Genomic DNA, 14,346 nt, shown 5'->3' on the forward strand with positions numbered 1-14,346 from the left:
GTATTCCATCATATTGCCAGGGGTGGACGAATTATGCCGGAGCAAAATTCTTGGACAATGCAGCGAAATAATTTTTTTCATATATTTTTTAAAACCACCTTTGCTTGCAGGTTGCCTGTGCATCATATCAACTTTTACATCAAATGTGACCAAACTACTACAGACCCCACCGCTTATAGTGGGCTTGTCTGTGCAAACGCAATTTGCCCTCTGTACGCGATGGCTGGTGTAACCTGACGGCCGAGATCCTGGAGCTGGCAGGAACAAGGCGCGAGACTGTGCTGTCTTCATTATCTTCACCAGCTTTTCAGATTTAAAATGTACTGTTTGAAATAATCTACAAAGCATATTCGGTAGTGCAGACCTGCAGTGCCTGATCATTTAAACTAAAATTCAGTGTACTCAGAACCCCCTGGCCAATATCTGGGTTACTTTCTGTAACCATTGATCTACATAACTTGCACTGTTTCACAATGTAAATAGAGAACAGAATCCTGACAAGTGCTGATAATTTCAGGTGCGTTTATCACATTTTAATTTTTTTTAGAAGCGTATATACTTTATTTGTTTGTAATTTAATTGTTCCAGACCCAGCCAAAAACAAGGCAGTTTATTAATGATTAATAATACAGTGTACTGTGCAATTCTAAAGGGAGGTTTAATTTCTATGACAAAACCTAATCATTCGAATGCAGGCAAATGGCAAAACCACTGTGCCTTGAAGAAAACACTTACAGTAATTCAACTTCTGATGTTTAGTATTTGAATTACAGAAACACCAAGTAGAATTAAATGTAATTAATGAGTAAACACAGCTGTTTCTGCCCAGAATAAATGTACTCAAGATGCTATAACCGGCAACTTTGAAATTGATATTAATGCGAATGGGTCATGGTTATCACTTTTTGGCCGATATAAGTGACTGCCCGTTTTAAACATGGACATCTTAAGTGGTGGGAACTCTAATTGGTGATGGTGTGAGCCTCTTAGGACAACCCAGTTTTCACAAAGTAGAATCAATTATCTCAGTGTCAGTCCTTTTCTATGAGACAATATACCAGCATTTCAGCTCTTACAACTGCTAACGATAACAGAGACCCCATTTTAAAGAAATGAGTCACAAATTTAATGAGTTGTTAACACAAAGCAGGTTTTGTTCTTATCAGGCTCTTGCAAGGAATCAGGTAAAGGGGCAACATAGTTCATCTAAATAATTACTGGTTGGTTGAATTAAATTTTAATAAAAATAAAATGTGTTTGAAAAGTGGTAAAGGAACTGTAACTACTCTAGGAAAATCTAGTTTAAAAACTCAAAATGTCAGAGTTAATTTTTATTAAGATGATAGGATTAACAAATTCTTTGATCAAAACCCCTTAGTTCAAAAAATACTACACCACACCAGATAAAGAACATTCAACCAAACTGAGGTATGCGCTGTGGGTTCTAGCTTCAATAACTCACTAAGTGGCTGTTCTTCATGAGCAAACCTAGATAGGAGGGTAGTACAACTGAGTTCAATTTTGTTCTCGCCCAATATCTATCTCTTACAGTCACAGATACACACTCGCTCACTCACTCACTCACTCACACACACGCTCTAGGGTTCACTGGATAACAGTCAGGAGCAGGATTTGTTCCCTTTTCCTCCATAGTGCAGGACACTGAAACCAGTTTTGGTTCCCCAACAACTACTCTGACATTGGCTAACCCAGCACAGACCGCAACACCACCTCATGGCTGAGTGCGATACCAGCATTACCCCACAGCCTTTGTGGAGGGTAAACCTTCATATTTACAATGTTGACGTGCACTTCAACTATTTCATTTTTGAAAATTGGAATCTTTTAAATCTTTGTTGTTTTATTTAGGACTCACTCAGTGAGCATGGAGGAAGGCATTAGAACTTTGTATTTAAAGGTTTCTCGAAGTAATGGTTTGGAGAATAGAGTCACTGTGGAATGGGAGACACAGGCTGGAACGGCATATGGAATGAGTGAGTTGTATTTTTAGAACTGCTATGTAGGGACCCATGGAAAATCTGCTACAAAAGGTTAGATATAATTTTAATGTAACAGTTAAAACCTTTTACTGGCTGTATTAGTCAAGAAAGTATGTAATATATTACCAATAGCAGATAAACAGATTGTATATGAATACATTAAGTATCTGTACAGTAATAGCATAACATAATTTCTAGGCTATTGTATTTTTATTTTTTGTCACTTACTTTATATTTTATCTCCTTCATTGTTATAAATCTCCCGATGCCACATATCATTGGTTGAGAACTTAGGGTGCTAACATTTTTCCTACTCTTTGACAGTGTTGTTTTAGAACTAGCCACTAGAGTTGGTTAGCCTGAGCTACATCATACTGCTCGATGAGAGGGTAAATTGGGCCACCAATACAATGCACCATTCTATTTTGCATTATTGTCCTTCATATACAACTTGCCATAGAAGCATAGGTCTGTGTATTTTTTTCTGAATTTCTAGTCTGCTCAAAGGTTATTCTAGGAAGAAATGTAGCTCTATGTGTAGAGTTGTATTTATCTCATTTATTGTTGTGTTTATCTCTTTTGGTTGATTTGTTGCTCATGCTAATTTTATTGTTTAGCTCATTCTTGGATTTTGTTTTAAATTGAAAATTAAGGTGAAGGGACGATTGTGCAGGACACTACCAAAATTAAAATGAGTAAAAGTAAAGCTGAGGTAAATCAGCAAGTACTGATTAAGTGGCACAATTCTCGGGCATCAAAAGCTTGATGTTTGCAGGTAGGAGGAGAAACTGAGGTAGGCAAGGAGTTCCACAGTTTTGAAGTTCTGGGAAAAAGTAGCTAGGAGAAGTTGTGATGAGTTATTTTAGAATCATAGGGGATAAAATTGGTCTTGGGTGGTAGCGGAGGGGTGGAGGTGAGAGAGTGATTGACTATCAGACTAAAAGTTTGTTCTTATATCCTCCTCAGGAGTAGAAAAGAGGTATTAGAAAAGTCTCCTCAGATATAATTAGAATTATAAGATTCAAGTATTAGATGGATTTGGCCTTTATGGAGAGTTAAGAGATGTCAATGGAAAGAAGAAGTGTTCTGCATCAAAGAGGAAACTAAGCTTCTTTACCACTGGAGAAGATTTAGGAGTTACATTTGAACAGAAAAGATAGTGAGGCCAATAATATTGATAAATGAAGGCTTAAAGATGGATCCATTAAACATGAGGTGGTAGTTGTTAGACTTAGGAAAGATATGAAGAAATTGTGACTGATGTACTAAAAGAAATAAGATTTTCATTGCCTTATTGATAGATATGGAAGAGATCATAATTTAGTGATGAAGTTATTGTACTGAGAGGATTACATGCATTATATGCATTGAGGGCATGAAATCTTAAGGAAATTGATAAATATAAAGTGGAGACATGAGCAAAAAAGTGAATAAGGTTGATGATGAATGGAAGTGGTCACAGATACAAGGAAGGAATAGACGCGAGAGAGGACGGTGCAATGGGGTACACCTAAATTAATGGAAGAAGAGTCTAAGGATGAGCAATCAAGTAGAGCACAGATGGAGAGGTTTAAGAGAACTTGAGCCCTGAACGTGGCTTTGGTGGAAGGCCATGTGATGGTAATTTGTTCAGAAGTGTGAATGGTGCCAGACTCGATTAAAGGCTTTGGAGGTATCTTAGGCAATGGCAGATAATTCACCAAAGTTTTTGAGGGCAGAAATTTCAAAAGTTTGTAACAAAGGCAGCAAGATCATAAGAGGAATGTCATGACAAAAACAATTTGGATTAAGTCAGAATTTTCAAAGTGATGGATAATTTGAGAGTTAACAGTTAGAGTTAACTTCCATAACTTTACAAAGTACTGATGTAAAGACAATCGTCCCATAAATGCACAGTGGGAGTGGAGCATAAGGCCTGCGACAAAGGCTGGGGCCCACACTGGCCTTTGCTGGTTGTTCCAGCAGGGCTTTGACTAAGGTGGAACCTCTGTCTGCCCCAAACATGGCCCTGCGTGTCAGATGGAGAATGGGCCAAAGGTGGAGACTTCCTATGCCAGACATTCGCATTTCGCGAGGCTCAGTGGGACACAGCGTAAGCGTGGAGGTCAGTACACCCAGTGAGATGAGGCGTAATGGCCTCTTGAATAGTGAACTTGGGCCTGACCTGGGGAGATATCCAGGGCCAGGAAAGCAGCCCATACCCTGAAGACCAGATAATTTAAATGATTAATAGCAATGAGGAGAAACTTCAAAATGACAAAACTTCTCCATCTGTAGACATGTTATTGACTTTGAGCTTTATCATTCTCTCTCAAATTGATCTGGCCTTTGCTCATTTGTAACTCTGCGTAGACATAAGCCTTAATCTAACTGATTATTCTGCTGAAGACAGTCAAATTTTCTCACTGCAATTAACAAATGATTATTGCCCCTCTGTTTCTCTTCCCCTCCCTCCCCCCCCCCCCCACCCCCCACTGGATGGCAGCAGGTACCTGAGTTTCCAGCTTCTGTGGGCTGGCAGGCACTTAAGATGTGCCTGCAATGATGTTTTTGCCCACCAGGCCCATGCTAAATAGATTTCCTCCCCTGATCCTGCATACTTTTGCATTCCCAGCAATATCAGGGCCAGTAGAGCAGTAGTTTGAAGGGTAAGCAGGATCATGTTTCTTATGAAAAGGATGAACACAAACTTCCAAGAAGGAAAAATGAACTTGGAGTAAGAGAAATGTAAGGAATCTTACAACACCAGGTTATAGTCCAACAATTTTATTTTAAAATCACAAGCTTTCGGAGATTATCCCCTTCGTCAGGTGAATGAGTGGAAGGTTCTCAAATCGCATATCTTATATTAGGCTGGGACAGCATCACACCAATCAAAAGGTGTCGTTGTTGTTCAAACAGGCCAGTCACGGAGAACAGCACGTCCCAGTACACTGGATATACATTGTGTCAATTACACAGACAGAAAGAAAGAGAACCAAATGGCAGAGAGAGAGAGAATATTAAAACATAACTTTTTTTTCCTTTTTTTTTTCTCCCTTTTTGCTGGTGGGGTTACGTGTAGCGTGACATGAACCCAAGATCCCGGTTGAGGCCGTCCTCGTGGGTGCGGAACTTGGCTATCAACTTCTGCTCGACGATTTTGTATTGTCGTGTGTCTCGAAGGCCGCCTTGGAGAACGCTGACCCGAAGATCGGTGGCTGAATGTCCTTGACTGCTGAAGTGTTCCCCGACTGGGAGGGAACCCTCCTGTCTGGCGATTGTTGCGCGGTGTCCGTTCATCCGTTGTCGCAGTGTCTGCATAGTCTCGCCAATGTACCATGCTCCGGGGCATCCTTTCCTGCAACGTATGAGGTAGACAACGTTGGCCGAGTCACAGGAGTATGAACCATTTACCTGGTGGGTGGTGTCCTCTCGTGTGATGGTGGTATCCGTGTCGATGATCTGGCATGTCTTCGCAGCAAATTACCCAGCTTTCAGGAGAACAGCGTCCACGACACCACACAACCCTGCCACGGCAACCTCTGCAAGACATGCCAGATCATCGACACGGATACCACCATCACACCAGAGGATACCACCCACCAGGTACATGGTTCATACTCCTGTGACTCGGCCAACGTTGTCTACCTCATACGTTGCAGGAAAGGATGCCCCAGAACATGGTACATTGGCGAGACCATGCAGACACTGCGACAACGGATGAACGGACACCGCGCAACAATCGCCAGACAGGAGGGTTCCCTCCCAGTCGGGGAACACTTTAGCAGTCAAGGACATTCAGCCACCGATCTTCGGGTCAGCGTTCTCCAAGGCGGCCTTCGAGACACACGACAATGCAAAATCGTCGAGCAGAAGTTGATAGCCAAGTTCCGCACCCATGAGGACGGCCTCAACCGGGAACTTGGGTTCATGTCACGCTACACGTAACCCCACCAGCAAAAAGGGAGAGAAAAAAAGTTATGTTTTAATATTCTCTCTCTCTCTGCCATTTGGTTCTCTTTCTTTCTGTCTGTGTAATTGACACAATGTATATCCAGTGTACTGGGACGTGCTGTTCTCCGTGACTGGCCTGTTTGAACAACAACGACACCTTTTGATTGGTGTGATGCTGTCCCAGCCTAATATAAGATATGCGATTTGAGAACCTTCCACTCATTCACCTGACGAAGGGGATAATCTCCGAAAGCTTATGATTTTAAAATAAAATTGTTGGACTATAACCTGGTGTTGTAAGATTCCTTACATTTGTCCACCCCAGTCCATCACCGGCATCTCCACATCTTGGAGTAAGAGAGGTTGAAGAGATGGCATTGGAGAGCCTAAATTCACACGCAAACATCTTGAGCATGATGGGACGTTTACCATCAGGGCCAAAGGCCTTACTGGAGTCCGACAGACCTGGTAAAAATAAAACTTAATGCTGGAACATGAGATTCTTTAACAAAGTAATCAAGATGAGAGTTGACAGAGAAAAGCAAACCAAATAGGTTAATTTTCTCTTTAATAACTAATGTATTAGGATGAAAGAGGAATGGAAAATAGGATTCACTGAAGTTACAAGAGATAGCTTTGATAACAGACCAGAATGGGTGGTTTTTGGAAGAGCAGGAAATGGCAGTCGATGTTTCTTTTCGATAGAAAATTATTCAGTACTGATTAAAATGTAAATATATTACCAGGGCTCCAAGGGTTAAATTATGAGGCGAGACTACATAAACCAGGCTTGTATTCCCTGGAATATAAAAGATGAAAGGGTGATTTGGTTGAGGATTTTAAGATTTTGAAAGGAAATGGATAGATGGAGAGAAACCTTTTCCGCTGGTGGGGGAGTTTAGCACAAGGGAACATAACCTTAAAATCAGAGCCAGGCCATTCAGGGGAGAAGTTAGGAAATGGGTGGTAGAAGTATGGAACTCTCTCCCACAAAAAGCAGTAGATGCTAGCTCAATTAATAATTTTAAATCTGGGATCGATTAATTTTTGCTAGCCAAGCGTATTAAGGGATATGGAGCCAAGGTGGGTAAATGGAGTTAGAGTACAGATCAGTAGTGATCTCATTGAATGGTAGAACAGGCTCGAAGGGCTGCATGGCCTACCCCTGTTCCTATGTTCCTGTGTATTGTTAATTTTCTAATTAATATGCAAATCGTTTTTATTATTTCAGAGGGTGATATTCAAGTGCTGTCCACGTTGCAGAATTTCTCTGAAGGACTCGGCTCAAGTTGGTGTTCCTTGACATTGAACAACAGCCTGTTTGTAATTTTTCTCCAAATATCTGGAAGCAGCTCCAAAGCAGATGTTTTGTCAACACTTTATCAGTGGCGAGGTGTATTTGTTCCAGTGCAGGTAAAAACTAACTAAAAGTGCCCTTGGTCTGTTTATTTTGAAACTAAAACTATAACTTTTTTAATCCTTTCTGGGAATCTGGGAAATTATTAAGGAAACAATAATGTTATTGTTGTTCTCACAGAACTTCAAAACCTGGAATCCCACAGGTTGCACAACTTTCGTCAAAAATGATGTATCCTACATAATCATTACTCACAGTGGAGTAACAGGAATGAAAGCATCCAATAACAGTGTTTACAGGTTTACATTGCAATCTGGATTAACATTGGTATGACCAATTTATAGCTTCTTGTTTTTAGTTAATAATTTATATGTGAATGAGCAAGCTGTTTAGAGTTGTTTTCGACAGAATGAAATATTGCCATAAGGGAACAATCTGAGGAAATATAATTGATTTGTGCAAATGCAGCCTAGTACATCAAATTACTGTTGAAACAATAATAGTGCAATTAGCATAGCACTGAGGAAAAATCCAAGGCAAATACCTTAATCTGTTTTTATATGATGTGGAGATGCCGGTGATGGACTGGGGTGGACAAATGTAAGGAATCTTACAACACCAGGTTATAGTCCAACAATTTTATTTTAAAATCACAAGCTTTCGGAGATTATCCCCTTCGTCAGGTGAAGGGGATAATCTCCGAAAGCTTGTGATTTTAAAATAAAATTGTTGGACTATAACCTGGTGTTGTAAGATTCCTTACATTTGTTTTTATATGCCCTCCGATGACATACTGGATAAAGTTATTGCTTGTTAAAGTACTAAGCCGAACAGAATAAAAAAATCCCACGTTCAATCTACCGAGTCAGCTGATCTCAGGCATGGCATAATTTTAGGGTTGACAATTAGCATCTGTGCCTCTGAGCTAGGGAGATTAATAATCATCCAGAGTTCCCACCGGGGACCTTTGCTGGAAAGAATGGTTGTGATACTTGCGGGGAGGGAGCGGGCGATCACGGTAGTGGGGGGAGGGGGGAACCCGGAAATCCCGGGGATGCGGAGGTCCTGCCGATATTAACGATTGTGGGGCAGGAAGCTCGAGATTGGGGCTGTAATGGGTGGGGGGGCGGCCGATCGTGAAGCAGAAGGTTTGAGATCAGGGGTTTGAGGGGGAGGGGGTCTCCATTTCGCTGCTGGGTTTTTTGAGCCCTGGGAAACACGGCAGGCAACTGTTAAATTGCACAACTGCAATGTGGGAGCCTGGTTTAAATATTATAATGACGTGTCCCGTCTTTTCAAGGTGGGACACTCGCAACCCACTGCCGTAAAAACGGCGGCGGGCGCGCACGCAGCGGGTTGGGGATGCTTTCCCCAATTTTTAACCTTTAAACCTCATTCGCCCTTTGTCGGGGTGGGTGGGTTAATATCAGCCCCAATTTGTGGGTGTTGAGTGAGGATGCTGTGATGTCCTCCATGGTGGAGTAGCTCCTCATATTTAGGTTCTCACATGAAGAATGGTGAAATGGGGCCGAGTTTCAGCACCTTTCAGGAAAGGACAAAAGAAAATGAGTTGAAACACAAAAGGGTCGATATTAACCCCCCCCCATCCCCCCCCCCCCCAATCTCAGAATTTAGGCGGGAGCTGGGCGGGAGGCAGGGTTAAAAATTAAAGATCGGGGAATGCGTCCCCAACCAGCCACATCCGTGCCTGCCACCATTTTTATGACGGCGGGTTGTGTGGTGTTGCCTGTTTGGTGGGACACTCGTTATAATATTTAAATCAGGCTCCCACAGTGCAGTTGGGAACCTGATTTAAATTTAACAGTTGGCGGCCGGGTTTCCCCAAGGCTTGGGAAACCTGGCAGCGAAATGGAGATGGGAGTAGCCGGCTGCAGAAGGTAAAGTGCTTTTTTGAGCACTCCTTGTGAGCCATAGAAACATAGAAAATAGGAGCAAGAGTAGGCCATTCGGCCCTTCGGGCCTGCTCCGCCATTCAAAATGATCATGCCCGATCATCTAACTCAGTACCCAGTTCCTGCTTTTTCCCCATATCCCTTGATCCCTTGATCCCTTTAGCATTAAGAAATATATCTATCTCCTTCTTGAATACATCTAATGACTTGGCCTCCACTGCCTTCTGTGGTAGAGAATTCCACAGGTTCACCACCCTCTGAGTGAAGAAATTTCTCCTCACCTCGGTTCTAAATGGCATACCCCGTTTCCTGAGACTGTGACCCCTGGTTCTGGACTCCCTAGCCATTGGGAACATCCTCCCTACATCTAGTCTGTCTAGTCCTGTTAGAATTTTATATGTTTCGATGAGATCACCTCTCATCCTTCTAAACTCTCAAGAAATAGGCCTAGTCGACCCAATCTCTCCTCGTACGTCAATCCTGCCATCCCAGGAATCAGTCTGGTAAACCTCCGTTGCACTCCCTCCATGGCAAGGACATCCTTCCTCAGATAAGGAGACCAAAACTGCACACAATGTGACCCCTGGTATGGTCTCATCAAGGCCCTGTATAACTGCAGTAAGACATCCCTGCTCCTGTACTCAAATCCTCTTGCAATGAAGGCCAACACACTGTTCGCCTTCATAACTGCTTGCTGCATCTGAATGTTTGCTTTCAGCAACTGGTGTACAAGGACACCCAGGTCTCGTTGAACCCCTTTTCCCAATCTATCACCATTCAGATAATAATCTGCCTTTCTGTTTTTACAACCAAAGTGGATAACCTCACATTTATCCATGTTATACTGCATCTGCCATGTTCTTGCCCACTCACTCAACTTGTCTAATCACATTGGAGCCTCTTTGCATCCTCCTCGCAGCTCACATTCCACCTCAGCTTTGTGTTGTCTGCAAACTTGGAAATGTTACATTTAGTTCCCTCATCCAAATCATTGATATATATTGTGAACAGCTGGGGCCCAATCACTGATTCCTGCGGTACCCCACTAGTCACTGCCTGCCACCCGGAAAAAGACCCGTTTATTCCTACTCTCTGTTTCCTGTCTGTCAACCAATTCTCAATCCATGCCAGTATATTCCCCCCATGTACTTTAATTTTGCACATTAACCTCTTGCGTGGGACCTTATCAAAAGCTTTCTGAACATCCAAATACACCACATCCACTGGTTCTCCCCTATCTATTCTACTAGTTACATCCTCAAAAAACTCCAGTAGATTTGTTAAGCATGATTTCCCTTTCATAAACCCATGCTGACTTTGTCCAATCCCGTTAATGCCTTCCAAGTGTTCTGTTATAATAGACTCTTGCATTTTCCCCATTACTGATGTTAGGCTAACTGGTCTGTAATTCCCTGTTTTTTCTCTCCCTCCTTTTTTAAATAGTGGGGTTACATTTGTCACCCTCCACTCTGTAGGAACTGTTCGAGTCTATAGAATTTTGGAAGATGGTCACCAATGCATCCACTATTTGCAGGGCCACTTCCTTTAGTACTCTGGGATGTAGATTATCAGGCCCTGGGGATTTGTCAGCCTTTAGCCCCGTTAATTTCCCGAGTATTATTTTTTTACTAATACTGAGTTCCTTCAGTTCCTCCCTCTCACTAGACCCTTGGTTCCCTAACATTTCCAGGAGGTTATTTGTGTCCTCCTTTGTGAAGACAGAACCAAAGTATGTGTTCAATTGTTCTGCCATTTCTTTGTTCCCCATTATAATTACCCCCATTTCTGACTGTAAGGGACCTACATTTGTTTTCACTAATCTTTTTCTCTTGACATATTTATAGAAGCGTTTACAGTCAGTTTTTATGTTCCCTGCTAGTTTACTCTCATACTCTATTTTTCTCTTCTTAATCAATCTCTTTGGCCTCCTTTGCTGAATTCTGAACTGCTCCCAATCCTCAGGCATGCTGTTTTTTCTGGCAATTTTATATGCCTCCTCTTTGGATCTAACACTATCCCTAATTTCTTTTGTAAGCCAAGGTTGAGCCACGTTTCCTGTTTTATTTTTGCACCAGACAGGAATGAATAATTGTTGTAATTCCTGCACACGTTCTTTGAATATTAGCCATTGCCTATCCACTGTCATTCCTTTTAGTAAAGTTCCCCAATCTATCATAGCCAACTCGCACCTCATACTTTCGTAATTTCATTTATTTAGATTCAGGACCTTAGTTTTGGATTCAACTACTTCACTCTCCATCTCAATGAGGAATTCTATCATGTTATGGTCGCTCTTCCCTAAGGGACCCCGCACAACAAGATTGTTAATTAATCCTTTCTCATTGCACAATACCCAGTCTCGGATCACCTGTTCTCTAGTTGGTTCCTCAACGTATTGGTCTAGAAAACCATCATGTACACACTCCAGGAATTCCTCCCCCACAGTATTATTGCTAATTTGGTTTGACCAATCTATATGTATATTAAAGTCACCCATGATTATAGTTGAACCCTTCTTGCATGCGTCTCTAATTTCCTGTTGAATGCCCTCCCCTACATCTCCACTACTGTTTGGGGGCCTGTAGACAACCCCAACAACGTTTTCTGCCCCTTGGTGTTTCTTAGCTCCACCCATACAGATTCCACATCGTGATTTTCCGAGCCAATATCCTTCCTCACTATTGCATTGATTTCCTCCTTTACTAACAACGTTACCCCACCTCCTTTCCCTTTTTGAGTGTCCTTCCTAAATATTGAATAACCCTGGATGTTCAGTTCCCATCCTTGGTCACCCTGCAGCCACGTCTCTGTAATCGCAACTATATCATAACCTTTAATATCTATCTGCGCTGTTAATTCATCCAACTTATTGCGCATTAAGACACAATGCCTTTAGACTTGTCTTTTTAAGATTGCCAGTCATCTTAGTTTTATTTTGCACTATGGCCCTATTTGTTTTTCGCCCTTGTTTTCTCTGCCTTCCACTATTGCTTCGTCCCTTTCTGCCTTTTGTTTCTATCCTTGTTTCCCCCTCCTCTGTCTTCCTGCTCAGGTTCCCATCCCCCTGCCATTCTAGTTTAAACCTTCCCCAACAGCACTAGCAAACACCCCCGCGATGTCATCGGTCCCAGTCCTGCTCGGGTGTAACCTGTCCCACTTGTGCAGCTCCCACCTTCCCCAGAACCGGTCCCAATGTCCCAGGAATCTAAATCCCTCCCTCCTACACCATCCCTGCAGCCACGCATTCATCTGGTCTATTCTCCTGTTCCTATATTCGCTAGCATGTGGCATTGGTAGTAATCCTGAGATCACTACTTTTGAGGTCCTGCTTTTTAATTTATCTCCTAACTCCTTAAATTCACCTTGAAGCACCTCATCCCTTTTTTTACCTATGTCGTTGGTACCGATATGGACCACGACTACTGGCTGTTCACCCTCCCCCTCCAGAATGCCCTGCAGCCGCTCCGTGATATCCTTGACCCTAGCACCAGGGAGGCAACATACCACCCCGGAGTCATGTTTGCGGCTGCAGAAACGCCTATCTGTTCCCCTTACAATTGAATCCCCTATCAATATAGCCCTTCCACTCTTATTCCTCCCCTCCTGTGCAGCAGAGCCACCCGTGGTGCCACGAACTTGGCTCTTGCTGCTTTCCCCTGATAAGCGATCGCCCCCAACAGTATCCAAAGCAGTATATCTGTTTGAGAGGGAGATGGCCCCAGGGGACTCCTGCTCTGGCTGCCTAGTCCTTTTACTCTGCCTGGCGGTCACCCATTTCCTTTCACCCTGCGTAATCTTTACCTTCGGTGTGACCACCTCACTGAACTTGCTATCTACGATAATCTCAGCATCGCGGTGCTCCACAGTGAATCCACCCTCAGCTCCAGCTCCGAAATGCGGTTAGCCAGTAGCTGCAGCTGGACACACTTCCTGCAGCGAGGAGAAGCAGGCGTGCTCCCTCGACCCCGCAAGCAAACCTTCGGCCTCCCGTCTGCCGATCGCGGCCTCTCGCCATCTGCCCCGTGATCGGATGACGCCCTCCCCCCCCACTCCGACCCCTGATCATTACCTCTCTCCCAATTGCCAGGCTGTGCCATCCACCACCAAGCCCCAATCTTTCCCAATTGCCAGAGACCGTCCCCAACGGACCCCAGCTGTGGCCTCCTGCCTGCTGTCTTTCCCGCCTGGCAGCCAGCCAGCCTGTCAATCTGGCCGACTACCGGGCGGGAAACGGAATAAAAAATTGATAACTCGGTCCTGCCGGTAAATTCGGCAGGAAATATCTTGTAAATATCGGGGCCAACGTTTTTTTTAAAGTGCACTTGTGCTCATCTGATTAAATCAGATTAGCAGAGTGTTAGGGACAGATTAAATATACGTCTACTGGCTCAGGTAATGGTGCTTCGCAGGTGAAGAATTCAAATGAAAAGGTTTTTGCATTTCTCAGTTTGTGTCAACACTACACTATACTTAAAAGAAAGAAGTGGACTTTAGCTCGACTGGGGAAAACCCTTCAATGTTTGTGGTCTTTTATATTCATTTATTTGGAGAAAATCATTTTCAAACTGAGGACTTAAGACTTAAATCTGAGTTTTTTTTACAGAGTAATGTTTTTACCAAAATGTTTGCCTGTTTTTTAGTAAATGATACGAAACTGTATATTTTATTAAATGAAGTTTTATTATATATCTATTGTGGTGATATGAAATGCTTGAACATGAAATCAAATGGATACAATATTGTTATAATTTCAAAGTATGGTCTTAGTCTTTGCTGTGATTTTCCCCACAGATTCAGTCTCTGACTGTATCCAGAACCAGTGATGTGAAACACTTTACGCAGGACAACCAGGATTATTTGATCATTAGTAGTCAAGTGGACACTCTTGACAATAATTCAAAGGTTAATTTTAAGACTACACTAGATTTAGTGACCGTAATCTTGTATTAACTCGACTTCATGATAGCAATTATTTCTATAATGATGTTAAAAAAAAGAGAAGCAGCAATTAAAGGGAGCTGTCTCTTCTGGAGATAGTTAACTCAAACACAACAAGGATTTTGGCCTTCGTTGTGCCTCCTGCACCTGACTTGAGCTGTATAATTGCTGTACTTTCAACCCCAATGTCTATAATGGGATT

At 42.7% G+C, this 14,346-nt stretch overlaps 1 protein-coding gene across 1 annotated transcript in view; it reads left to right on the forward strand.

Moving 5' to 3' along the window:
* adgrv1 (adhesion G protein-coupled receptor V1) overlaps positions 1 to 14,346 on the forward strand; it is a 507,287-nt gene that overhangs the window by 189,115 nt on the left and 303,826 nt on the right. The window contains exons 44-47 of the mRNA XM_067982173.1: positions 1,870 to 1,994; positions 7,168 to 7,349; positions 7,474 to 7,620; positions 13,998 to 14,108. Of these exons, the coding sequence (XP_067838274.1) occupies positions 1,870 to 1,994; positions 7,168 to 7,349; positions 7,474 to 7,620; positions 13,998 to 14,108 (565 nt within the window). The remainder of the gene's footprint in view (positions 1 to 1,869; positions 1,995 to 7,167; positions 7,350 to 7,473; positions 7,621 to 13,997; positions 14,109 to 14,346) is intronic.

Source organism: Heptranchias perlo, chromosome 4 (assembly GCF_035084215.1).
Source record: "Heptranchias perlo isolate sHepPer1 chromosome 4, sHepPer1.hap1, whole genome shotgun sequence".
In the NCBI taxonomy this organism is placed as follows: Eukaryota; Metazoa; Chordata; class Chondrichthyes; order Hexanchiformes; family Hexanchidae; genus Heptranchias; species Heptranchias perlo.